General features: G+C 36.3%; 1 protein-coding gene across 2 annotated transcripts in view; it reads left to right on the top strand.

Moving 5' to 3' along the window:
• DMXL2 (Dmx like 2) overlaps positions 1 to 26,722 on the top strand; it is a 133,178-nt gene that overhangs the window by 101,879 nt on the left and 4,577 nt on the right. The window contains exons 24-41 of one of the 2 annotated variants that reach the window (XM_037054632.1): positions 3,441 to 4,525; positions 4,928 to 5,119; positions 6,902 to 6,978; positions 8,525 to 8,655; positions 10,817 to 11,065; positions 15,386 to 15,564; positions 16,599 to 16,729; positions 17,257 to 17,342; positions 17,935 to 18,136; positions 18,911 to 19,028; positions 20,326 to 20,388; positions 21,171 to 21,257; positions 21,555 to 21,676; positions 22,799 to 22,937; positions 23,594 to 23,654; positions 23,788 to 23,915; positions 24,459 to 24,536; positions 26,158 to 26,249. In XM_037054632.1, the coding sequence (XP_036910527.1) occupies positions 3,441 to 4,525; positions 4,928 to 5,119; positions 6,902 to 6,978; positions 8,525 to 8,655; positions 10,817 to 11,065; positions 15,386 to 15,564; positions 16,599 to 16,729; positions 17,257 to 17,342; positions 17,935 to 18,136; positions 18,911 to 19,028; positions 20,326 to 20,388; positions 21,171 to 21,257; positions 21,555 to 21,676; positions 22,799 to 22,937; positions 23,594 to 23,654; positions 23,788 to 23,915; positions 24,459 to 24,536; positions 26,158 to 26,249 (3,220 nt within the window). The remainder of the gene's footprint in view (positions 1 to 3,440; positions 4,526 to 4,927; positions 5,120 to 6,901; positions 6,979 to 8,524; positions 8,656 to 10,816; positions 11,066 to 15,385; positions 15,565 to 16,598; positions 16,730 to 17,256; positions 17,343 to 17,934; positions 18,137 to 18,910; positions 19,029 to 20,325; positions 20,389 to 21,170; positions 21,258 to 21,554; positions 21,677 to 22,798; positions 22,938 to 23,593; positions 23,655 to 23,787; positions 23,916 to 24,458; positions 24,537 to 26,157; positions 26,250 to 26,722) is intronic. The other variant, XM_037054633.1, reaches the window with a different exon arrangement.

The following is a 26,722-nucleotide window of genomic DNA, read 5'->3' as shown; positions in this document are numbered from 1 at the left end:
TACTGGGGACCTAGCTCACAGCCCAGGCATGTGTCCTGACTGGGAATCGAACTGGTGACCCTTCAGTTCACATATCAGCACTCAATCCACTGAGCCACTCCAGCCAGGGCTCTTTTTCTTTTTTAAAAGAAGGCAGTTTCTGAGCCAATGTTCACTTAGATCAAAACAAAAAAAATCATTACCAGATTTACTTTACAATTTTCAGAAATTATCAAAATTTTGTATGTGGCTAAAGGATTACTCATTTCTGGTTTATAATTGAATATATCATTTTGTTTTCATAGTTTGAGTAGTGCTATGAGGACTTCACACACATTTTTACTTTTACAGATAGATCAAAGTTTATAAAATAGGATTTCCATGCTATTCTAATTTCATATCTGTTGAACTGAGGCATTATACAGCTCTTTCCTTTTAATTACATAACCAGCTTTTCTTGTCTTTATAGAAGAGATTTTGGCTGTTACACATATTGGCTTAGTACATGGGCCTGGAAAACTTTATTCTTAGGTGCTAAACTTTCTTTATTGTTATTTATCCTGAATAATTTAGATTTTTAAGCATCTGGAAAGTATTGTCAGATTGTCGGCAATACAGTAATTTAGGTAATGGAAACTTTTAAGTATTTTTCAATAGAATAGTTAAATAAATTACAGTATATCCAGAGAATAGAAACAATGCCATTAAAATGAGGTGAATTGAAAAAAGTGAGGTGAATTGATGTGTTAATGTGTGCTGTATTATGAAGTGAAAAAAGCAAGATGCTGAGCATTTTATGTACACGTGTCTCTCACACACACACACACAGGCACGCATACACGTGAATGGGCGGTCATGGTGTCTGGCCTCCCTCTCCTTTTCTTGAACAAATCAGAAGAAACTACTGGTCAACTGGTTAACTTTTGGGAACAGGAGTAGAGAAAGTTAAGTTTTTGCTTTTTATTTTGTACTTTGTATAGTTATAATTTTCTAGCCTTATATTTTTATTACTTATATTTAAAAGTTAAAAGAGCTAACATGGAAGAGATTAGGACCCAATTTTTACTTTCTTCTTTATAAAGAAGTAATATAATAATATTTAAAGGAAAGAAAACATTTAGAAGAAAAATAAACATCTGAGGTACACAGGTAGTTTTTATATAAGGAAGGCTCAGCTTATTTCTTAATGTTTTCCAGATTAATTTTAAAAAATATATTGTGGAAAATTTCAAATATGTGTAAAAGAATGAATAATGTAATGAAAATCTGTGACTTCATCACCTAGCTTCAATAGTTACTGACATAACCATATTTACTCCGTCCTTTCCACCCCTTCCCATTGTCCACATAGATTCATTGTACAGCAGATTCCTACATATCATTTCATCTGTAAATATGTCAACATGCATCTCTAAAAAATGACTCTTAAAAACATAACATATACCATTGTAAAGAAATTCTCTTAGCAGTCGTTGAACACAGTGTTTGGATTTCCCTGATCATCTCATAAGATGTTATACAGTTAGTTTGTTTGAATGAAAATACAAAACGAGGCCTATGTATTGTGATTGGCTGTATCTATTTTAATGTGTAGTTTTTTCCTCCTTTCTTTCCCACTGCACCCTTGCCGTTTATTTGTTTAAGAAGTCAGGCTGTTAATCCTATAGTTTTCTTGTGTTTTGGGTTTTGCCGATTGTGTCCCTGTTGTGTCATCGAACATATTTCTTCTTCCTGTGTTCTATTTCCTACAGATTAGCAGGTGACATTCTAGAGGCTTTTATCAGATTTTTGGGCAGCAATATTTCTTAGGTAGCGTTCATTGGGGGACTTGTAATGTCCACTTGTTTTACTTTTTGTGGTGTTAACAGCCATCAATGATCATCGCCTAGGTTTTTTATTTCATCAGTGGTTGTAAAATGATGTTCTAATTACATCATTTTGTCCTCTCTTTTGAGTTGGAATACTTCTTTAGAGAACTGTCTCTCTTAGCAACTGTTTGATTATGCTGATGTCTAGTAGTATATATCATGAAGGGAATATTTTATCAGTTTTCAAAATAGTAGTTTTGTTCCCTAGCATCCTATGAAACTGGCCACTTAGATTTTATATTCCTAAGGGTTATTTTGAACTCACAGATTTAGATAGAACTGTGTTTTAATCCATTGCAGTTTGTTGTTCCTGATGCTCAGATCATCCCATCCATAACCAACATGAGCTTCATCAACTTTTTGAATTCTTTTGACATTATTCCTTGATAATTTCTTTGCTTTCTAGTTTGGCAAGATGTTTCAGGCTCATTTTGTACATTTCCTGCCCTAGACCTGTAAATGGCCATTCCTCCAAAGAACCCTGGTTCTTTGCTATGGAATAATTTAATTTTAGAGACTGCATCCTGGGCACAGGAATTCTCACTGTTAATTGGTTTTGTTACCATTTCTAGGCCATTTCAATGAATAGAGCTGAGAAATATGTTTCCCAGAGAGTTCGTACTGAAATTTAAAATTGAAATATAGATTACAGTGTTCTTTTTCCTTAGATTTAAAAGTTGTGTCTTATCACAAAAAGGTTAATTTTTCATGACGTTAACATAATTATCTGGTAGTTAATATGCATATAGTAGTTTCAGAATGCAAAAATTTTTCATAACAATGTTACTGAGAACAGTTAAAGCTTTTTTCTTTTTTTGCTGTTTTTGTTTCTAAGACATATCCCACTAAGGATGTGTAGTTAAATTACTGATTTTAAAGTCACCTTATAGTTAATAAGGTGGTTAATATTACCTAATTGATACACAAAATCATTTGTTTGAATTTGCTTTTGCATGAATTTTTTAAAAAATTGATTGCTTGGGAAAGGGGTGTAAAGGGATTAAATGGCAATGAAAAAAATACAATAAAGATTAAATTTTTCAAAGGCATTGTTACAAGGAAAAAATCTGGAGGAATATACACTGAAATAATAAAAGATATTTTGAGGATTAAAAAAGTTTTTTAAAATATCAACATGATTTTAAAATAAGATATATAAAACCAAAGTATTTTCAGAGAAACCTAGCTTCTTTCCTGACCTCTCTGCCTTATTCTCCCCTCCCTTTTGGGGGAACCAATGAAAAAAATGTTTGTATGTTTTTCTTCCATTTAAAAATTACAAGTGTATGTGCATGTATTTGTGTTTGTATGTTCTCTCCACTTTCTAGGATACAAGGTAGTTTACAATATATAATTTTTTGTAACTTATTTTACTTAATACATCCTGGACATCACTCCATAGCAGCACATAGGGAATTTTTTGTTTGTGTCAGCTGTGTAGTTGTACTGATCATGTAGATGTACCATAGTTTAATAACTTATCCTAGGTTCATATTTAAGTATCCTTTATTTTGAGAGAATGCTGACATTTTATTCTTTTAAATGTAAACACACATTAACACAGTGTCTTGTGATTCTGCTTGATTTCTATAGTTATCATCAAATCTTGTAACCCGGTGGTGTTTAGTTTCTACAACTACCTTCGAACTCACCCTTTGCTTATTCGAAGAAACCTTGCCTCCCCTGAAGGAACTTTGGCAACGCTAGGTATCAAAACTGAAAAAAACTTTGTTGATAAAATTAACCTCATAGAAAGAAAATTATTTTTTACCACTGCAAATGCTCATTTTAAAGTTGGATGTCCTGTTTTAGCCTTGGAGGTACTCTCCAAAATTCCCAAAGTTACCAAATCATCTGCTTTATCTGCAAGAAAAGATCAACCTGAATTCATTTCTAAAAAGATGGGAGATACACATACAGAATCAAAAACTCTGAGTGATGGCAGAAGCAGTTCTGGCGTTGATTGGTCAAATACAAGTTCATCACAGTTTGATTGGAGTCAGCCAGTAGTAAAAGTTGATGAGGAACCTCTTAATCTGGATTGGGGTGAAGATCATGACAGTGCCTTAGAAGAAGAAGAAGAAGAAGATACAGACGGTTTAGTAATGAAAAGTATAGGTACCAGGGGTAAAGATAGACAAGAAGACCAGAAAGCATCAGACCCTAGTATGTTATTGACTCCTGAGGAAGGCAGTTGTCTTGAAGGTAACACTGAAGTTGATGTGATTGCTGAACAACTGAAATTCAGAGCTTGTTTAAAGATCCTTATGACTGAACTGAGAACATTGGCTACAGGTTATGAAGTAGATGGAGGAAAACTCAGATTTCAACTTTATAATTGGCTTGAAAAGGAAATTGCTGCCTTGCATGACATATGTAACCATGAAACAGTTATTAAAGAGTATGTTAGTAGAACTTATTCTAAAGTAGAGAGTGACCTTCTGGATCAGGAAGAAATGGTGGACAAACCAGATATTGATTCCTATGAGCGCCACCAAATAGAAAGACGAAGGTTGCAGGCTAAACGGGAGCATGCAGAAAGGCGGAAGATGTGGTTGCAGAAAAACCAAGCTCTCCTGAGAGTGTTCCTTAGTTACTGTAGCCTTCATGGGGCCCAAGGTGGCGGTCTGGCCTCAGTAAGGATGGAACTCAAGTTTTTATTACAAGAATCACAGCAGGTATGAACTTCAGTTTTGTTTACAGTCATGGTTATTTTAACAATTTCAGTAGCTCTTCCAGTTACAGCTATAAAGCTTCTTTTACTGGTTAATCTAAGTTCAACTATTTGTAAGTGGCAGATATATATAATCCACATGGGTCTTTTTTAGACCTAAGTTTTGGGCATTAGGAATAGGCTTAAAAGAATGAGACCACATCTGTGTCATACTCATCTTTATCTTCTGTAACTAGCATGGCACCTAGTACCTCATGGTGATCAATAAAGTTTTGTAGACTGGGGGAATAAGTACATGAATCTACTTCTTACATTCAAATATTAATCATCAGTGTTTTTATCATATAACTTATTGGTTTTTCTCCTTTACTTTAACTACTTTGAAAAAAAAATCTCTTACCTACAGGAAACTACAGTGAAACAGCTCCAGTCTCCATTACCATTACCTACTACCCTACCTCTGCTTTCAGCAAGTATTGCATCGACAAAAACAGTCATAGCCAATCCTGTATTGTACTTAAATAACCACATCCATGATATACTTTATACTATTGCTCAGATGAAAACACCGCCTCACCCCAGTATTGGAGATGTGAAGGTAATGTAAATTTTATGATCATTTGATACTGTACACTCTGAGAAGGTAAATATGTTATACTTGTCTTCCAGTTCGATCTTAGAGGAAATGTTTCAAAGTGCTCTTATGTGCTAGCTGTTCACTCCTGATCAGTTCAAGACTATTTGTCCAATGAATGTAATTAAAAATTAAGTATTTTTCTTGCTTCTAGAAAAGCTGTCTTCCTTTAAGACAGGCAAATACTCCTTTGATAATAATATTAATTCTCTAGATAGCGTTCTTGTCGCTTATTCCTTTAGACTCTCCATTTCCCTTAGATGAACCATTAAGTTAGAAATTTATGACTGTTTGACTTTATGGCAGCATATTGTGAAATACAAGTTACAAAGGGCTATCTTTGAGAGAACCATGATTGATCAGAAGTAGTCCCAGAAAAAGAATCCTTGAACTATTTCCCTGACGATCATGTTTATTGTGCAGTAATTCAGGCCCATCAGAATTTTGGCAGCATGATTACTCAAAATTAAACCTATACTCTGTTTCAAAAGCTTACATATGGATAGAGTCTAATAAACCCTAGAGAGCTTGGCAGGATCTGGAGTGTTGATCAGACTTTTGCTGTGCTAGCCTAAGTGTCTCTGTACGGTGCCTTTCCTAGTTCTAGTGGCCAGTGTCATTTCATGTTCCCAACATTTTTTTATTTTTTATTTTTATTATTATTTTTTATTTTTTAAAGATTTTATTTATTTACCTTTAGAGGGGAAGGGAAAGAGAGAGGGAGAGAAATATCCATGTATGGTTGTCCCTAGTGCGTCCCCTGCTGGGAACTGGCCTGCAACCCAGGCATGTGTCCTGACTGGGAATCGAACCACGATCCTTTGATTCGCAGGCCCGCGCTCAGTCCACTGAGATATGCCAGCCAGGGCTATTTTTTATTTTTGAAAAGTGTGTCCAATCTCTGGTTGTACATTCTTCTGAAAGTCCTAAGATTTTACTGGTCATGTCAACCTATTAGAGATTTCTAATCCATAGCATAAATGAATCCATTTCAGTATTTTAGCAGACATTACTAAATTATTTCCTAGGTTAATAACCGACACATAGAAATGCATTAATGCATATAATTGTAAGTAAGCATTTCCAATTTTTAGAAATTTGGATAAGGCTTACAAGGAGTATGAAGCTTTTTCTAAAGTCCCTTCAGATTTTAAGATTTTCATTAAAAAATCTTAGTGAAAACTATTGAAGATAGTTCTGAAGATAAGTCTGAAGATGTTGATTCAGTATGGCATTTTAGGGTGTGATTTTTATATTATGTTAATAATTTTTGAAGTTCTAGATTAAAAGTTATAAGGCTATGCACTACTCATAACTACTAAGTAAATTATTTACTTCTGGAAAGTCAGCCATTTCAGAGAGTGATTGATATATTTTGGAAACATTTAATTCAGTCTTATTGATAAGATCAAGTCTTTATTTTCACCAAGGGGAATTTCACAAAGCAAGTTTAAATAAAAGCTCTGAAAAGTGTACTTACTTGGTTTTGACTTTCTTTCTTTTTTTTTTTTGCATATTGCATTTGAAGGTAATTGCTAGCAAGCTGAGTTAATTAGCTGTGTTGTGGGCATGCATAAAAGTTGGATGAGTCTTATTTTCGAAGTTTTTAAGTACAGTTAGTAGTCTCATATAGGAAAATCTAGTCTTACGATATTGCTAGTTTCCTGAGTATTTTCTGATTTTTAAGATATTACTATTGTGTAGAAATGTTAGTACAAAATGTAATTGTGGCTGTTTTGGTTTTAGGTGCACACACTTCATTCATTAGCAGCATCACTTTCTGCATCAATTTACCAAGCATTATGTGACAGTCATAGCTACAGGTAAAAAATCACCCATAATAGTATCAATACAGCATAAATATTCAGCTATTCCAGAGTTATATGAAGGTTCTATTTCCTAAGGACTGAAAAATCCTTAAATATCAGTGGCATGTTTACTTTAATAAATGAGAGAGAATGAAAACAAATAATTATGTGTTTAAATTATTTAGTTTAAATTATTAATTTAGTTTAGCCATCATTTAGTAACCAGAGACACATAGAAAGTGACAAATAGTAAATGGAAATTACCATCATCACCATCTTTTTGTTTTCAAGAAGAGGAGTGTTCACTATCCAAAATCATTAATAAAATTAAGTCTTCTAAGTTTTTTCCTTAGGAAATATTTCTTTTAGCATTGGATTAACTTCTATTTATTTAACTGATTTTAAGTTGAAAGAGGAAGTACTTTAGAAAATGAAGGGGTACATTCCTGACATTGAATTATTAAAGTCAATTTCACCTATCCCATTTACATATAATATATAAGTCTTTGGGAGTGGTGTCAAATAGAAGAAATGGTTTGACTTTTTTTAAGTGTCAAATTGCCTTCATAAGTGCATACTTTCATTTTAGTGACTAGGACTGTGTAGATAGTAAGAAATTGAATCACTTAGAAAGATGATCCAAATTTAAATGAATTATATTAAGTGAAAATTTGTAATATACATAGAATTACATTGAATTTATATTACACATATCTAGATCCTTTTTCTTGTAAATTCGGAGCCTTTGTGGAAAGATTTGTTTTGATACTGCATTAGGAATTACTTTCTCAAAATGTCCTGTATTCTGAGTTTAGCCTTATAAGGCCATGTCTAAGTATTCCACAGTCTTAAAAATGTGCACAGGGAAAAAAGCTTTTTTAGTTGACTGTGGTCATCTTCAAGCTCAAAGACAACTTGTTTGTTATGAATCCCTGGTTAAAATGGCACCAAATGAGAATTCAAAAAAATTTTTAAATATACTTTTTCTAGTCCTTAGGCTGTGATTATCTCAAGGGAATCAGCTTTACTTTTGCTTTTGTATTTTCTTCAACTCTACGAAGATGAGGGAAGTAATTATTTAGGCACATGTTGACCTTAGAATTAGGTATTCCTAAAATATCCTCCAGATTTTAGTTCATATTTTAATTCAGGGCTAAGCTTTTCCAACTTTGCGAAAACTGAGAAATGCAACAAGACAGTACCCTGAGACTTCCTAGCGTAGCTTAGCACCAGCAGCAGTCACCTTACCTCACACTTCAAAAAAAAAGAATGATGACTGTAGAAAAGATATTAAAATATTAAATGGCATCTGGAAAAGATGTTAAAAGACTAAATAAATGTCATTTGCCTAACATAATAAAATTTGGAATTTTGTTATTTTGTTTTTGAAAAGTCAAGCATTTGCAACTAATGTCAACTTTCTAAAATAAATTCTTATTAGATCAGTGAATTGATTTTTAAGAAATTTTTATTATAATTATTTAAAATAAATATGTATAAAGTCAATTGCTTACTACCCGTGTTAGGATGATAAATAGCTGAACTCTTCTGTTTGTTTTAGCAGTCAGACGGAAGGAAATCAGTTTACAGGAATGGCATACCAAGGACTTCTTCTAAGTGACCGTCGAAGACTAAGGACAGAGAGCATTGAAGAACATGCAACACCCAATTCTTCTCCTGCTCAGTGGCCTGGTGAGGTTTGTTTTCTTGTAATTCAGATTTGGAGATTCTTTTTTTAAAAGCTACCAACTGGTTTCCTGAATGTTGTTTTTTAAGGATTTGGTGAATTTTTTTTGTTTTTAATAATGTTTTCTGCCACAGATTAAGTACTTAAGTACTGTGATGTCTGAAGACTCAGAAAGTTGAGGCTTCAAAGGGCAAGATTTCCTTCATAAAGAACATATTATCTTCCTTACCCTTGGAAATTCTTTCTTTTTAAATTATATCTTATTGATTATGCTATTAGGGTTGTCCCAGTTTTCCCCCTTTGCCACCCTCCAGCCAGCTCTCCCCACCTCTCTCAGGAAATCCCCCCTCATTGTTCTTGTACGTGAGTCATGGGTGCAAGTTCTTTGGCTACTCCATTTCCTACACTGTACTTTACATCCCCATGACTATTCTGTAACTGCCTATTTGTACTTCTTAGTCTCCTCACCTCTCCACCCATTCTCTCACACCTCCCTTCCATCTGGCAACCATCAAAAACTCTGTATTCGTGATTCTGTGTCTGTTCTTGTTTTATTTTTGTTGTAATTTTGATGTGGTTCTTGAAGAGGCAAGCCATGTCTTCCTAAGCTACTATCTTGACCGGAAGTCCTCATCCTTAGAAATTCTGAATTAGAGTCCTAGAGAGCAATATTGCAGAGATATTCTCACAAATGTGTTAGACAGAATACAATTATTCTGTTATATTTGTATATTTTTTACAAATACACAAATTTATATATTAGGATAGGAACGATCATTCTGTGGATCATATGTCCTGCTGTCTCCTGATCCCTCTTTTACTCTGGTTAGCTCTTTTCATTGTCCACATTTCAAACTGTCCTCACTCTCTTAATACCCTTATTCTGGTCTGCCATGTCATTTAAATTTTACTGTACTTGCGTTATAACTGAGTTTACATGTTAATGATCATTGTGCAGGGGAAAGAAATGACAAACTCAGTGTATAATTAATTCATTTATAGAAACATTGTTTCATTTTAGCTTTTATTGAAATAATTTCAGACTTGATAGAGTTATAAAAATTGTACAGATTTCTCTATAACCTTCACTCAGAATCCCCAAATGTTAACATTATACCATATTGCTTTATCATTCATTCCTCTTCGCTCTCTCAATGTCTCACTCACTTTGTGTGTGTATATATATATATTTTTCTGAAATATTTGTAAGTTTCAGACATGATACCCTTTTAAACCTAAATGTACCAGTCTTTCCTAAAAACAGACATCCTCTTAATATAACCAGTTCAGTATCTTAACATCAATACAATATTGTAATCTATTGATTTTTTCATGTTTCACCATTTGTCCCATTAAATGTCATGTAACATTTAGTTGTAATTTCTCATGAGTTTCCTCTAATTTGGAGTGGTTCCTCATTCTTTCTTTGTGTCTCATGAATTTGCCACTTCTGAAGGGAACTAGCCAGTTATCTTTCTGAATGTCCCTCAATTTGGATTTTTCTGATGTTTTCTTAATTTCAGATTCGGGTTATGTATTTTTGGCAGGGGTACCAGGGGAGGGATATTGTTCCCTTCTCCGTGCAAAGCAGCGAGGAGCACATGCTGCCACTTGGCCCTATCACTGGTGTTACTCACTGATCTCTTGGTGAGGCAGCTTCTGCCGGACTTCTCCTTTGTAAAGTCACTCTTTTTTTTTTCCTTTGCAAAATTACTATTTTTTCCCTTTGCAGTGAAGAAGTATCTTTGAATAGACACTTTGAGACTGTGTAAAATATACTTTTACCCATGGATTCTAGCTTGTGGTGCTTCTTGCCTGAATCAGATATTACTGTGGGTGTTACTAGATGATGATTTTCTAATTCTATCATTCCTTCTACTTATTATTTGAAATTACACTGAAATTATATGGCAAGGGAGAGCTTTCCCTTCTCTCCTTTTTAATTATTTATTTGGTTATTTTTTATAACAGTATAGAATAGTGGGTTCTTATTTTGTTTTGTAGGTTTTAAGCCATTCCCACCATTATTTATTTTGTTGTTAAAATTATGGAATTATGTATTTCTTATTATATAGATAGGTACATGATTTTGGTTAAATTGCAGTTTTGGTATTTTTTTCTGGAGCTTTATGCTGATATACTTTTTATGATTATACACCCTTACAGGTGTGAACTCACTTGTTAATCTCTTGAGTTCAGCCCAAGATGAAGACCAGCCAAAATTGAACATTTTGTTGTGTGAAGCTGTTGTTGCTGTATACTTAAGCTTATTGATACATGCTCTTGCCACAAATTCTTCCAATGAATTGTTCCGACTTGCAGCACACCCATTAAATAATCGAATGTGGGCTGCTGTTTTTGGAGGGGGTGTAAAACTTGTTGTGAAACCTCAAAGACAATCAGAAAATATTTCAGGTAAGATTAACGTATGTGAATGTAAATAATTACCATTGTTAAAGTAAAGGATTTTTTAAAAATATTTTATTTATCTTTAGAGGGGAAGGGAAGGAGAGAGGGAGAGAAATAACAATGTATGGTTGCCTCTGGTGTGTCCCCTGTTGGGAACTGGCCTGCAACCCAGGCATGTGCCCTGACTGGGAATCGAACCACGATACTCTGGGTCACAGGCCCGCGCTCAATCCACTGAGCTACACCAGCCAGGGTGTAAAGGATTTTTTAAATATTTTAAGAATTTTTATTTTGAAAATTAATGATGGTTAAAGTATAATCACTTTTTTAAAAAATGTTTTTATTTATTTAATTTTAGAGAGGGGAAGGGAGCAAGAAAGAGAGGAAAACATCAATGTGTGGTTGTCTCTCACGCACCCTCTATTGGGGACCCAGCCTGCACCCCAGACATGTGCCCTGACTCGGGAACTGGGGACCCTGTGGTTCAAAGGCCAGTTCTCAATCCACTGAGTCAAACCAGCCAGGGCAAAAGTATAACTACTTTTGTTGGGATAGTAAATAACTAAGCTCATGTTAAAATAAATATATAGTAATTTCAGTTGAAACAATATTTGATACCAGGACAAATTTAAAGAAGATAAGAAAAGAAGTAAAGGGAAGATAAAGGTAAGTGAGGAGACAATGTTAAGGAATGAGACCATGGAAAAAGGATAGTTTTTAACTAGAGAAAAAAAGATTTAAAAAAAATTTTGAATGCTTTTATTATAGTTGTTGTACAATATTATATTAGTTTTAGGTGTACAACTCAGTGATTAGACATTTATATAACTTAAAAGTGTTCACCTCAATAAATCTAGAAGCAGTCTGACACCATACAGAGTTACTACAGTATTATCAACTCTATTTCCTGTGCTGTACTTTACATCCCAGGACTGTTCTTTAACTACCAATTTGTACTTCTTAATCCCCTTACCTTTTAGAAAGAAGATTTAAGTAAATCCTTCGAACCTTCATAGGGCTTATCAGCAGCTGGCTTCACATTAAGTTTTTGGCCATGTATAAGATAGCTGTTCCACTCATGCACCTTGTGTATTTATTCTATTTTTGTATGTTTTCCCTCTTGTAGATTGGAAATATATTTTTCATCTCAGTTTTTAAGATGGTAAGATATGGGAGGTATAGATTAATGCCATAGGAAAGCTTTCCATCTTGGTGCAGACACAAAGAAATAATCTTAATTCATCCTTAGAAATGGTCATATTACAGATGAACAGGTAGTGGCACTAGTTTAAACGGCACCGGCTCTAACCTGTGTGCTTGCTGCCCAAGTGGACTGAAATGAATAGGCCGCTGTGTAAGGAAAAGTGAGGGAAGAGATCTCACCAACTCCCATTGCTTCTACTCCCATTGCTTCTTCTCCCATTATAGTTAAGAGTCATCACTCTTAACCTTTCTTCTTACCTAGTTGTGGTCCACTTTAAACTTCAGAAAGTTTTCCTCCAAACTCACTTCCATTCCTGAATTTTCCTATTCTTTTTTATGGTAATTCATCAAGTTATCCACACTTAAAATCTGAGTAGGCATTCATATTTGCATTCACTTAATACCTACTTCTGCTTTGGAGATATGGAGTGCACAAGACAGATCCCTCACCTTCATGAAACTTACCTGTAGTGGAGGTAAAATTAACCAGTACAATTTCAGGTATGGTTAGAACTCTGATAAAAAATAAAGCAGAGGCAGAGGCAGTGAGGGCCGTTCAGTTAGGGTAGACAAAAGACACATTGCCGAGAGCAGAGCCTTAGGGAAGCTGTGCTCACACCATGCAAAGCATTCCAGGCAGATGGAGCAATGAGGGCAAAGGTCTAGAGGTGGGAATGATTCCTGGCCTTTTTAGGAACTACAAAGGAGGCCAGAATGGCTATCATGGGGGTCGAGGGGAGGGTGTTCAGAGATGAAGTAAGATAAGTAGCTGGGGGCAAGGTCACTTAGAGTTTCATGGATCATGGTGTGGACTTTAGTTCTTCTAAAGAAAGATAGGAAACTCCCAGAGCTTTTTAAGCATAGGAGTGACAGTCTGATTTAGGTATCAGAAGATCCACTGTAGCTACTGTGTGGAGAATAGATGGTACAACAAGAATAAAAATAGGGGGCCAGGTCGGAGGCTGTTGTTATTGTCCATTTAAAAGATAATTGTCCTGGCCAGGTGGCTCAGTTGGTTGGAGTGGCACCAAAAGGTTGTGGGTTTGATTCCTAGTCAGGGCACATACCTAGGTTATGGGTTCAGTCTTTGGTTGGGGCACATACGGGAGGTAACTGATTAATGTTTCTCTCTCACATCAATGTTTCTGTCTCTTTCTCTCCCCTTTTCTCTCTAAAATTAATAAAAAATATCCTTGAGTAATGATTAAAAAAATCAAGAGTAAATGAATTTTATCATTTCACAATATATAATCATCATTCTTTACACCTTAAACTTACACAGTGATTCATGCCAATTATTTCTAAGTAAAACTGGAAAAAAGACTGGCAGCACAAATGTCGGCAAGGATGTTTAGCAACTGGAACTCTCATTGGTGAGAATGTAAAATGTATAAGCACTTTGGAAAACAATTTGAAAGGTGTTTTTCCCTGAGGATATGTTCGTTGACTTTAGAGAGAGAGAGGAAGGGGAGAAGGAGAGAGAGAGAAACATTGATCAGTTGCCTCCCATACATGTGAGAGGCAGGATCAAACCCACAACCTAGGTGTCCTAACAGGGAATCAGACCCACAGCCTGTTGGTATAGGGATGACACTCCAACCAACTGAGCCACCTGACCAGGGCTAAGAGTTTTTATAAATTTATCATGTGACGCACTTACCCTGTGTGCAAACAATTTCACTTAATTATTTACATAGAAGAATTGGAACCACAAGTTCACACAAAGTTTTGTAAGTAAATCTTTATACAGCTTTATTCATGATAGCTCCAAACTGAAATTAACCCAAATGTTAGTCATTAGTGAGTAGGTTTAAAAAATAATGAGTAAACAAAATGTGGTATACACATGTAATGGAGTGTTACTCAGCCATAAAAAGGAATAAAATACTAATACATGCCCCAACCAGTGCGAACCTCAAAAATATTATGCTGAGTGGAAGAAGCCAGACATAGAAGTCACGTATTGTATGATTCCATTTATATGAAAGATTCAGGTCCACAGAGACAGAAAGCAGACTAGTGGCTAGAGAGAGGGAGGGATGGAGAGTGCGTGCCTCATGGTATGGGTTTCTGTTTGGGGCGATAAGAATGCTTGGGATTAGATAGAGATGGTGGTTGCATAAAAGCGTGATTGTACCAAATGCCATTGGATTGTACATATCAAAATGGTTCATTTTATGCAAATTTTACCTCAATTAGAAAAATGTTAAAGGAGGTTTAGCTTGGGGTGTTAAGTGAAAAATGGTAATACTCTGGATATAGTGTGAAGTTGTTGCTGATTGTCGATGAATTGTGTGGGTGTGGGAGAACGAGGAGTTGAGATAGGGCTGTCATTTTCTGTGGTGGGGACCTTTCGAATTGGAGTGGGTTGACTTCTACTTTTTGGCTCTCCCATGTCCAATGAGTTCCTGAATCCTTTTGATCATTCTTTTATATACTCCTTGTATCGAACACTTTCTCTCAGTCTTACCACCCACAATACTAGTGCAGGCTCTTCTTATGTCATCTGTCCATATTCCTCTCTAATTATTCAAGCAACCCATATCTCCTCATGTGACTAGCTCAAGACGTTTTTGTGAGAATGCCCGTAGGATAAGCTTTGAGCCTCATAGCCACAAGCTAGCCCAGGCCCAACTCTGCACTGTTACTGCCCTCCCTGGTGCCTGTCTGGCAAAAAGTAGTTTTCTCCTTATTTACCCAAATTTTTGGTCCTTGTTTCTATTGTCCCTTTCCCTTTTCACGCTGGTCCTTGGCTCTTCTTTCAAGGCTTGCTTTACCTCCTACAAATTCGGTGGATCTTGAATAGCACAGCCAGAAATAATCACTCCGGCACTCTCCTTATGACTTTCTGAATATATCATTTATTTAGTACATTAACCTAGACCTACTTTAACCCTTATTCTGTGTAGCACACAGGTTGTTTCATGGAAAGATAGCCTTTTATCCTCATCTCTGCAAAGATGGCAGGGAAACTGATGTAGGAAGTAGAGTGTAGATGCGTACAAACTCTAGATTGCATCTAGTCTGACCTGAAACATGGTACAGGAGGGTGAAAAGAAAGGTTGACCCATTGAATTAATAATGGGAAATAAATGCTTATTTTTTTCTTCTCTTTTTGTTTAGCACCTTCTGTTCCTTCTGAAGACATAGATAAACACCGGAGGAGATTTAACATGAGAATGCTGGTCCCTGGAAGGCCTGTAAAAGATGCTACCCCACCACCAGTGCCTGCAGAAAGACCATCTTACAAAGAAAAATTTATTCCTCCCGAACTTAGTATGTGGGATTATTTTGTTGCAAAGGTAAGGGGTGTGAGAAACACAGGTTTTAAGTGTGCCTGTTTTATTAACTCTTGTACATGTATCACATAGGAATGATGGGGTAGCTTCTGGACTGAATCTCTATAGCATAGATAGTTAATCTCTCAAGTCCAGAAACTAAATAGTCATTCAGGAATGATCCGATACTTGATAATGATAAGAAACTTGATATGGATGAACAAATTAAAATTATATGGGATTTTGGTATAAACCAGAAGTCAGTTTATTAACATGTAGCCAACATCATCATTTTCTAGTGCCTAGAGTACTTCATCTACCGTCTAGGTTCTCGTCATCTGATTATTATAGTTCCTTTGGTCAGCATGGAGTTAGAGCAGAAGAAGGTATTTGGCGGTTTTATTCTTATCAGCCCAAAGTTTGACGCTTCAAAAGGGCAAAATTCAAAACATCAGAGTTTAGAGTAAGGAAAGATTTATTGATTGAGAAGGTGCCAACCGAGAAGATGGAGAGCAGAGCCCTAACCTCAAATCCATTTTAAGAAAGTACAGAGTTTAGGCTTCTTTAATGTCAGGGAAAGGGAAAATGCTAAGGACTGTTTTTGTAAAATCTCAAGCCCCGAGTGGGATTCTGCTAACGATCAGTGTGTCTAAAGTGTGTCTGTCAGCCTGAAGGCCGTGGGCACAGCAAGCCCAACAAGACGAGTCAGAGAGACCAAGCACTTCACAGGTTACATTAGCAGGCCGTGGTGTGGCCCCATGACACATTTCTGTTTCTCTGAGCAGAGGAAACATCTCTGGGGATCAGAATCTTCATGGGAACTAGATCCACTGTAGTCCTATTTTGTACCACATTGGGTGCACCTCTTACTTTTCAGCACTTTGCTTTTTGAGCTCATCATCTATTAACATTTCCCTCTTCATGCGTGTTGACACCATTGCGACCTTGCTGTGAGTGCAGAAGAGGGAGTGTATCTCCCATCCTGCCTTCTCCCCATTTTAAGTTAGGGAAAAATAACCCAACTGTTTATTTAAAAATAACTTTACCTTTTGTTGCAGCCGTTTCTCCCTTTGTCTGATAGTGGTGTTATATATGATTCTGATGAAAGCATTCATAGTGATGACGAAGAAGATGATGCTTTTTTCTCAGACACACAAATGCAGGAGCACCAAGATCCAAATTCCTATAGGTAAATAAGGCTTTTCTCTTTTTGCCTTTTTTTGGTAGAAAATCCTTATATTACTAATTTTAAGTAGCATTATCAAAAACTTGTACAAGAACTGACTTATGTTTCAGGTTAGATATTCTGTACCTTTTCAAGTAGACTTCCAGAAAGTACAGTATTTCTTTCACATCCAGAGTCAAAGACTTTTGTACAGAGTGCAAACACAGTGTTTTTAGTGAAGGAAAAATATGTAATTTATTGTTGTATTATTAGAAATTTATATATAATTTGTTGGCATGCTGTTAGATTCCATGTGGCTATGGTAAATCTTTTTTCATCAGGTAATTCCAGATATGGCAAAAGATATTGTTGTGTATCTTTTATTTTCAAAGACTAAACAAGTGCCTTTTAAAATAGTGAATTATTAGAAAAGAACAGCTTTTTTTTCTGTGTAGGGAGACTGGGCTAAACAATCAACAGGGATCGTTACTGTGCTTCTCTCATGATTTTATTTTTCAATTAAGGAGAATTTTGTTGTCTCCCTTCAACAGCTGGGCTCTTTTGCATTTGGCAATGGTAAAGCTAATACTTTACAATGTCAAGAATTTTTTCCCCATTGCTGGATTGGAATTCTCTGGTAAGTTTGGAATTTGAAAATTAATGTTAATAAATACACTAAATTACCATCAACTTTTTCATCTATGGCCATACCACCTTGAATGCATCCAATATTGTCTGATCTCAGAAGCTAAGTGGGGTTGGGCCTGGTTAATACTTGGATGGGAGACCATCAACCTTTCTTTACAAAATCCATAGGAAAGAGCATGTGGTGCTAAAAAAAGGAGATACTGCATTGGAGACCTAAGAGGTCTCATTTATTTTAGGCTCCAGTCTGTGCAAGAATTACTGTCTTCCTAGAAGATTGAAAGATAAAGCAAAAAAAAAAAACCAACAACAAACAAAAAATCAGACCAGACAAGCTAGACATTTTCTTAGCTCATTTTAGAGAGCTGACTTTCTGTTTTGTTGAAAGCATTAAGAATCCAAATGGTGTTAGATTAACATTTTCAGATATTTATTGAAAGCATTGAGAATCCAAATGGCATTAGATTAACATTTTTAGATTTATTTGTATTTTCAGAAATTTTGGCTATAAATTTAGATTTGATAAATATGTGGATGATCAACATTTTTATCAAAATAAAATGATATGTTCTATCACATTTTAGAGTTGCCTGTAACATCACCATTAGGTATTGCTGTGATTAAAAACTTGGAGAATTGGGAACACATCTTGCAAGAGAAAATGGATCAATTTGAAGGTCCACCTCCTAACTATATCAACACATATCCAGCTGACCTTTCTGTAGGAGCTGGACCAGCTATTCTGCGAAATAAGGCTATGCAAGAACCAGAAAATACTCCATTCAAGTAAGAATGCTTTTTTAATACTGTTGAGAGTGTAGCTTCGTTTTTAATTTTTCTGGAAGACAGTTTGGCAAAATATGCCAGTAGCCTTCAAAACTTTGAACCTGCAATCCTATTTTTATCAATATATGCTAATAATAAAACATCTTGTTAGAAAATTTGTTCCCAGTATTACCTGTAATTCAGTAGACATTACTTTTATATTCAGAAGAAAACCTTTATTATTTTTTTAATTTTAGGAGCCCCTATAGAATTTCTTTGAGATAATCTATATATGCAGACAGGTGCTGCTGACCTTTTGTCAGCAATTTAACAGTAAACACAGCATTTTTCATCGATGTTTTGATCGATGCAGTGTTTATCTGGGCTCCTTTTGATAAATGTCATTTTTTTTTTTCTTGAAACAGCTGGCCATGATTAAGAAGAGCAGGGCCTTTTAGCTTGTTAGAATGTTAGGAATAAATCTGTGAGTTTCTTTCATCAGTGGTATGCTTTAACCAACAGAACCAACCTAAACTATAAGTTAAAAAGAGAATAATAAGAGAGTCATTTGACTCTCAGCTCAATCTGTTCATTCAGAGAACCTGAAATTACAGAATTAAGTGCTAGATTTTTAGAAGAACTAAAAAGGGAAATAAATTGTAAAATTTTGTTAGGCTTAATGCTGTATCTTCTTTGCAATAGATAATGGAGGTTTACAAAAAAAGTGTCTGCCAATGTGAAACCCACTTTATGTAGTTTAACTAAAAGAGTGTGATGTGTTGATTGTTTTAATAGATCCCGGGATTCCTCTGCACTTCCAGTCAAACGGCTTTGGCACTTCCTTGTTAAACAAGAAATCCTTCAAGAGACATTTATTAGATATATTTTCACTAAGAAAAGAAAGCAGAGTGAGGTATTTTGAAAAAAAATTTCTGTTGTAATTTTTGTTTTCTTTAACATTTCTAATGAAGTCCATGCTTGATTTATTTTGAAATTTACTCTTTTGGTTGGAACTTATCTTTCATACATCATAGGTAATAGTTACCAAACTATAATAAACTTTCTAAGGTAAAAACTTACAATTGTCATGGCATAACAATGAAACAACATAGGTCCCTTGATAAATTGTGTACACTCAAGTGAAAGTTGGTGCTGCCTTTTTAATATTTGCTTTTGGGCTTTTACATGTCATAAATGTTGCGATGGGTGGTGTGGGGAATTTAACACATAAGTGAGTGCACTCTCTTATGATTCTCTGAATGTCACTTCCTGAAAATACAGCCCTTTGAAAGCATTTTATTTACTTAGCATTTAGAAATGAACAGGATAAACTTCAGAAGCAGCAAATTCAGGATAATTTTGTGAGAGAATACACTACAGAAATACCAAATTCAAAATGAAGGAAGATTGCTTTTACAAAGTGAGGCCGAGACTCTGCATTGCATGGTGATTTTTAACCTAAATATAAATTAGTAATGTAATACCAATCTGGATTTGAGAAGAGTCAGGAATTCAGGAGACTGGCATGGTAGAACCAAAAGTGATCTCTTCCTTATATTATAGAAGGGGGGTGGATACATAGATCTCTTACAGAGCATTTCAGTTTATTTGGCCATTGAATGAGGTAATGGGCAGTGTGGAGCCTGTTCTCAGAGTAGAGTGTCAGATGTGAGTAAAGATTTGGCAAACAAAATTTATGAGGAAAAAATGAATTATATTTCACTTAGGAAAGTGAAAACTGATAGGGGCAGTCTGCACAATCCAGTTTCCCACAGTAAAACACAGAACTGCGTCTGTTTTCCCCATGCCCAACGCATTATAGGAAAAAAGCATTCTGTAAAACCAAAGTATTATAGCATGCGTCTGCTCATGCAAGCAGGTTTTATTTTTAGAGATTACAGTTTACATTAGAACTTTAAGTTACATAACTGATACACAAATAACTAATTTTTATTTTGAAATACTGTTTATATAATAGTCACATTAATTTTGCCTGGTTTGGTTTGCTTTGTGTTGTGTGTACCTGATGACATCACATTTTACTAAGTTTAATTTCTTTCATGATATTTTGCTTTAAAAAAAAACCTTGCAAATTCATTTTAACCATCATAAAGTGATGGAGTGAACATTTCAGTTTCAAATTTTCTATTCTCTTCATAATTTTGTTTCATGCATGTGTTTTGTGTTTGTGGCGCTGTGGTGTTACTTAGTCTGTAGAAGAACATGTGGAGCAGGTCAAACAAAACCACGTAGCAGAAGATTGCCACATCAAGGTAGTACTCCAAATTCTTGTATTTAGCTCATTCTTTAAAGTTCGAGGAGCTAACACCTCATCTCTAATACTAACCATGACCTGCACAACTGGCTAACTAGTCCGGGGTACTCATTGCTCCCATGTACCTCAGTGACGGACGGTGGCAGATGCCGCGCTGTGTCTGGCTGGCGCTTCCTGCCATTGGTGCTTCTCTCTCCTTGCTTTCTGTTCCAGTGCCACTTCAGTCACTTTTTCCAAACCATTCTTAAACATGATTGATTTTCTTTCTTCTTGGTTCTGCCACTTCTTTCTGTTACCTTTGACCCTCAGCCATTGTACCTTCCTCTCATCAATCTCCATCATTTCTTTCCATTTTTCTTTCCATCTTCTTATTCCTGTCTTACCACCTTTACTTTAAAATGTTTCATTTTTTTATGTGGTTTCTTCGTCTATGTTCTTCGTCCTCATGCCTCTTACAGTATCTTTGTACTCTTTTGGAAGAGGTAAGAGAGACACATTACTGTCATAAATACTAGTGAAAAGTGTTGGCTACCTTTTATCACAATTAATTAGTATCCTAGAATCAGACTGGAAATATTTATAATTGGGCTGATTAAAGGGTATCAGAGAAATGAAGCCAATTGAAAGCTGATTTTCAACACCCTGAAATTACTGTACCTCGTTCCTTGCTGCTGCTGCTGCTACATTTTCTTCTTATCCTCCTTTTAATGTTGTGGGGTGTGAGGACCTCTACATGGAGCTCTGCTGGAGCAGCTGACCTTGCTGACGAATGTTTTGTAGGTCGAGGCTGATCTGGGCTATCCAGGTGGAAAGGCGAAAGTCATTCACAAAGAATCTGATATGATTATGGCATTTTCCATTAACAAGGTAAAAGCTTTTGTCATGATAAAGAATGCACTTTTTAAAAATATTTCTTTTTAGAGAGGGGGAAGGGAGAAAGAGGGAGAGGAACTTGGATGTGAGAAACATTAATTGGTTGCCTCTTGGTGCACACCCCAGATGGGGACCAAACCTGCAATCTAGATGTGTGCCCTGACTGGGAATCAAACCAGAAAACTTTTGCTTTGTGACATGACACCCAACCGAACCACACTGCTCAGGGCAAGAATATACTTCTTTTTTAATGAAATTGCTTAAATTATTGACTCCACCTTTGCTTTACAGGCAAACTGTAATGAGGTTGTTTTGGCTTCAACACATGATGTGCAAGAACTTGATGTTACTTCTTTACTGGCCTGCCAGTCATACATGTGGATTGGAGAAGAATATGACAGAGAATCCAAAAGGTTTGATTGTCTGATGTAGTCCGTTTTAAATGTAGTTTTCTTCAGAAGGTTAACTGGTTATGTACATGATTTGAATTATCTTGAAAAATATATTTGTATCTATCTCATTTGGGTAGGAGACAAACATAATTGGTTTGGCTGCCAATAAAAGGCACTAGTTACAGTAATGAGCAAATGATGCATACTTGTTCTATTAGACCCTGAACTGTTCCTAGTGTTTGAGTCAGAGCAATCCCCAACACCACAGTCTCATGCTGACAACTGCCACTTTGACATCTGACCCCAAAGAAATGTCAGGAATTACACAATATTCAGTAAATTCAGCTTGCCTGGATAATTAAAGCAAAAAGCAATATATACAAATGTATTCATTAGACTGATTGAGAATCACATTTACTAAATAATTTCCAGTGTTTCTTATTATACCCTTATAAGCATACTTTTTACAGATAAAAATGTAGACAACTTTGCTTTTCAATAAAGTTGTGGACATTCACTGAGTATTTGTAACACTTTCTTATTTGAGGGTTCTCCTCCACGTTTGCCCCACTCCCCTTGCTTTTCTCCAGACTCTTGAAAGTTGTGTATGCTTGGGGATGGTGCCGGGGTAACCTCGTTCTGTTGTGTTTCCCGTTTCGTCAGCATATAATGTGACTAGGATGCAGTACTGCACTTCAGGGTGACATGAACGTACAGTGTGATCGCAAAAATCACTCCAACATTTTTATGTGATAATTGGTACCTTACTTTAAGAAATCTTTAAACCCAAATTTCTTTAAAATGTATGAATTTGATACATAGGGTATCTACTTGAGAGCATATAACTTTTTCTATATTTGATTTTTAAAAATCTGTTAAATGCTTGAAAAACATTTGTTCAACTTGTGCAGCAATTGAATTAACCACTGAACAACATTTGACTAAATTTGTATTTTGCCTAAAGGGAAAAGTTAACCAGTAAGAAAATTGGTTATGATTAGGACATGGACCTAGTTTTTCTCATGGGTCTTTATTCATTTTTAAATAATAAAAAATGTCTTGTGTGTACATAAGAAGCTCTGTAATTAGAATTTGGGTTGAGCAAATGGAATGTTCACAGTAACACATAAATATTTTTCACAGTTCAGATGATATTGATTATCGTGGTTCCACCACGACTCTCTATCAGCCCAGCACATCCACCTATTCAGCAAATCAGGTGCATCCGCCTTCGTCTCTGCCGTGGCTGGGCAGTGGACAGACGAGCACTGGAGCCAGTGTGGTATGTTGTTTACTGTTAGGTATGGTTCCCAGGTATGGACTCACTCAAAATGACTTGAAATCACTGTGACCTAGGACTGATCCTGAAGGTTAGGAGTGATGACCAGTTAGTGGACTATAATAATAATAGCCAACGTACTGTGAGTGTCTGTGTCAGGTGCAAGCATTTTCTTACAACCACTGTACATAGTAGGTGCTATTGTTATCCCCCATTATCATTTTATAGATGAGCAAACTGAGAGGCACAGGGTGGTAAAGTGGAGTCAAAGAGGAAGTCATTCCTACTCTCAGTGTGTGAAAAGTGCATCGGTGACATTGTTGTTAGTCACCGTAGTTCTATGAAGACTCTGGAGACACTCCTGATGTCCTCTGGGAGGGGCATGTGGAGGAGAGTTCCCTTTATCACTAGAGGAAGCTGCTTGGGATCTTCCTAGCCCACAGAGGCCAGGGCTCTGCCCCTAAGTGACTGCTTCCACCGCATGCTCTCCCCACAGGTGTCGTCTGTTATGTGGTTCAGAAAATCCGCAACATGGTTTATTTCCATAATTATCCAGTTGTAAAAGAATAAATTTATCAGAGTTAGAGTTGACCTGAATCATATCCCTCCCTACCTCTTAATGCACAAAGTGAATTAATTTTTATTGTCTTCTTTTAAAGCTTATGAAAAGGAATCTACATAATGTTAAGAGAATGACTTCACACCCAGTTCACCAGTACTGTAAGTGTTGTATTTTATGGTCCAAGGATTTTAAAGAGCCTCTATCATTTTGAAGTTAATTTATAAAATGGAAAATATTGGAACTCTTTAGTTTGTTTATTTCTTATTTTCTGCTTTTCCTCTTGTGGTTCAGATCTCACAGGTGCGCAGGATGGCAGTGTAAGGATGTTTGAATGGACTCGACCTCAGCAGCTTGTCTGTTTCCGCCAAGCTGGGAATGCAAGGGTTACCAGATTGTATTTTAATTCTCAAGGCAACAAGGTTAGTTCTTGGGGGTTACTGCTAAACTCATCTGAAAATAATTGTAGATATTTATGAGTAAAAAGTTAGTAAAACTCTTATCAAAAAGCTAATTCAGTGGCCCTGCATTTAAGCTGAGCAGGTAGTTTGTTGGTGTCTGTTTATATATCTCTTCATTTCCCATCAAAAGTATAAATCCACAAAATTTTGTATGTATTCATTATCCGGTTAAAGATACTAAATACTGTGTGAGGGTAAAGGACTCCATTAAGTGTATTGGTGGTGCCCGTAAACACATTCAGGCACCTGAGAGAAACCTTCTAATTTCTTAATAAGTTGTACTACAGGTGATTGGGAGAAAACAGTAAAATAGGTGAGGAAAAGTATTTAAAAGGTGGCAGGATATTTATAGTATTTGGACTTTCTTGGGAATTATGCAACAGAAACATGGGGATAGGCAGAATATTAGTTAAGAGGAGACTAAGTGACTCCGCTTTCCATGAATGTTTTACCTTTGACACGGATTCCAAGGAGCTGTGTATAATGGTTACGCCTTCCTTACAGTGCGGTGTTGCAGATGGAGAGGGTTTTCTGAGTATCTGGCAAGTAAACCAGACTGCAGCAAACCCTAAACCCTACATGGTAAGTGTCCCTCCGCATTCTCAGGGTGAGCAGAAGCCACTTGTCTGTGTCTGTTTCAGACGGGGAGTCTCATGGGTGGGTCTGGCGGGGAAGGGACAGGCCTGTGCGGCAGCCACAGCCTGGAACCCCTTATTGCCCCACTTTAGGCTGCAGTGGCCCGAAGAGCAAACACCTTGTTTTTCACAGCCTGAAGGATAACCATTATATTTGAAAATTTTCAAGAGCTTTCCCTGTGATTGTCCTACACAGGATACGTTTTTTACACTTTTCTCCATTTTGAAAACTCTATTTACATGTTCCATGTATAGTCGTCCCTCAGTATCTGTGGGGGTTGGTTTCCAGGATCTCTGTGAATATCAGAATCTGTGGATGTTCAAATCCCTGCGTAAAAATGGCATAGTATTTGCCTATAACCTACTCCTGTATACTTGAAATGACTTACACTACCTAATGCAATCCGAACTCTGTGTAAATAGCTGTCACACTATACTGTTTGGGGAATAACGAAGAAGAAGAAAGTCTGTACGTGTTCAGTACCGATGAGCCATCTCTGGGCCAACTGCATGTCGGCAGCAGTGTAGCTTTTTGAAAAACATTTTTGATATACAGATATCTAGGGCTGACTGCATTTTAGTTTTCTCCAGAATTTTGTTTACTAGATTATAAAATAAACAATCCCAATAGGCCACTTTGTTCATTAGCCCAAATCGTAGTAAAACAGTCAGTGGCACAGACGAGCACATTTTTCCTTGGTGGGGGTGAGGCAGGGAAGAGGCAGAAGACGATGCTCTCCTGTGTGGAACTTCTGACTTCATGTGTTTGATTTTATAGAAAGTCTTGAACCTTTGGGGTTTGGATAGATTCCCAAATACTTAAAATTTTTCTTTTCTAGACTATACACATGTCCTTTTTTTAAATTGTTCAAGTACAGTTGTCTGCGTTTTCCCCCCACCCCAGTGCATGTTCTCATGCATGTGAGATATATCACCTAAATTGGTACACTGTAGACTGTGTTACAAAGTCTTCACAGAATGAAGTGATCGTGAATCTATCCCTTAGCTTCGGTCCAATCTGTGCTATGATAATTTCAAACAGAAAATGCCTGTTTTATTATAAAATACCATGACATCCTCCTCCTGGGTCCTCACCTCCAAACTTCTGCTCATCCAGCTGATCCGACAAGGAACGTTCTGCCTGGCTCAGCAAACAGTTTCCCACTATCCTTAGGAGCTGTTTGTGACAGCCTTCAGCCTCTGGATTGTTTGCAGGACCACTTTTGATCTTATTTTTTTAAGTGTTAAAGCTCTCAACTGGGAGGTGAGGGCAGGGAGCACAGAGCCCTTGAAGGAAGGTGGGCAGTTACAAAGTTAATTGGACTTAAGGCCTTCATATTGCAGTCTAATACTAGGTGGGTATGTAAAAATTTTCTTTTGTGGGTCGTTATTATAATTTATAATATTATTTAAGGTTTAGTAAGTACATTTGAGGTCATTAGCACTAAAATTTATTTTAGAAAACTGCTCTTAGCTCATGCATATGGCATATATTAGCAGAACTGTTTTTACTGTACTGAATTTTATTGGACTTGTAGATAATGTCAGCTGCACTTTGTTTTCCATAGAATTGGCAGTGCCACAGTAAAGCCACAAGTGACTTTGCATTTATTACCTCTTCCAGTCTAGTTGCCACATCTGGACAGTCCAATGACAACAGGTATGTTGACAGAGAAGCAAAATAAGAAATAAGCAATTTTTAGGCAGATAGGAATTCTTGGATTTCTATTTAGGAGGCCTTTTCCATCCCAGAAATACAAAACTTTCTTTGTTACATAATTCTTAGAATAGTTTTTCTTACCAAAGGGAAAAGCAAAAATTACTCCTAATTTAGTCTGTCAGTAAGCATGAGCAATTATGTTAAAGCTACCTAGTCATTTCTTTGTATTGCTATTATACTGTCATGTTCTTGAGAAGTAAAAAAGCATTTGGCAGTCTGTAGCCATCATTCTCAACATTTTCTTTGACCTCTCACTGTTTTCACTGACAACACATGCCCATGAATAACCCCTGCCATTTCCCTGCAGTGGTTCCTTGTGGGCAGAGAAACATCCTTTCTGCGGGGAAACGAATTTCCCTGGAGGGCTAATGCAACAGAGAGGGGGCTAGGGGCTGAGATGGGGCAGAGACTGA

This window comes from Sturnira hondurensis, unplaced genomic scaffold (genome assembly GCF_014824575.4).
Source record: "Sturnira hondurensis isolate 20B ecotype Veracruz unplaced genomic scaffold, ASM1482457v3 Scaffold0008196, whole genome shotgun sequence".
NCBI lineage: Eukaryota > Metazoa > Chordata > Mammalia > Chiroptera > Phyllostomidae > Sturnira > Sturnira hondurensis.
The sequence above is the reverse complement of the archived record's forward strand: the minus strand, read 5'-3'. Positions and strand labels throughout refer to the sequence as shown.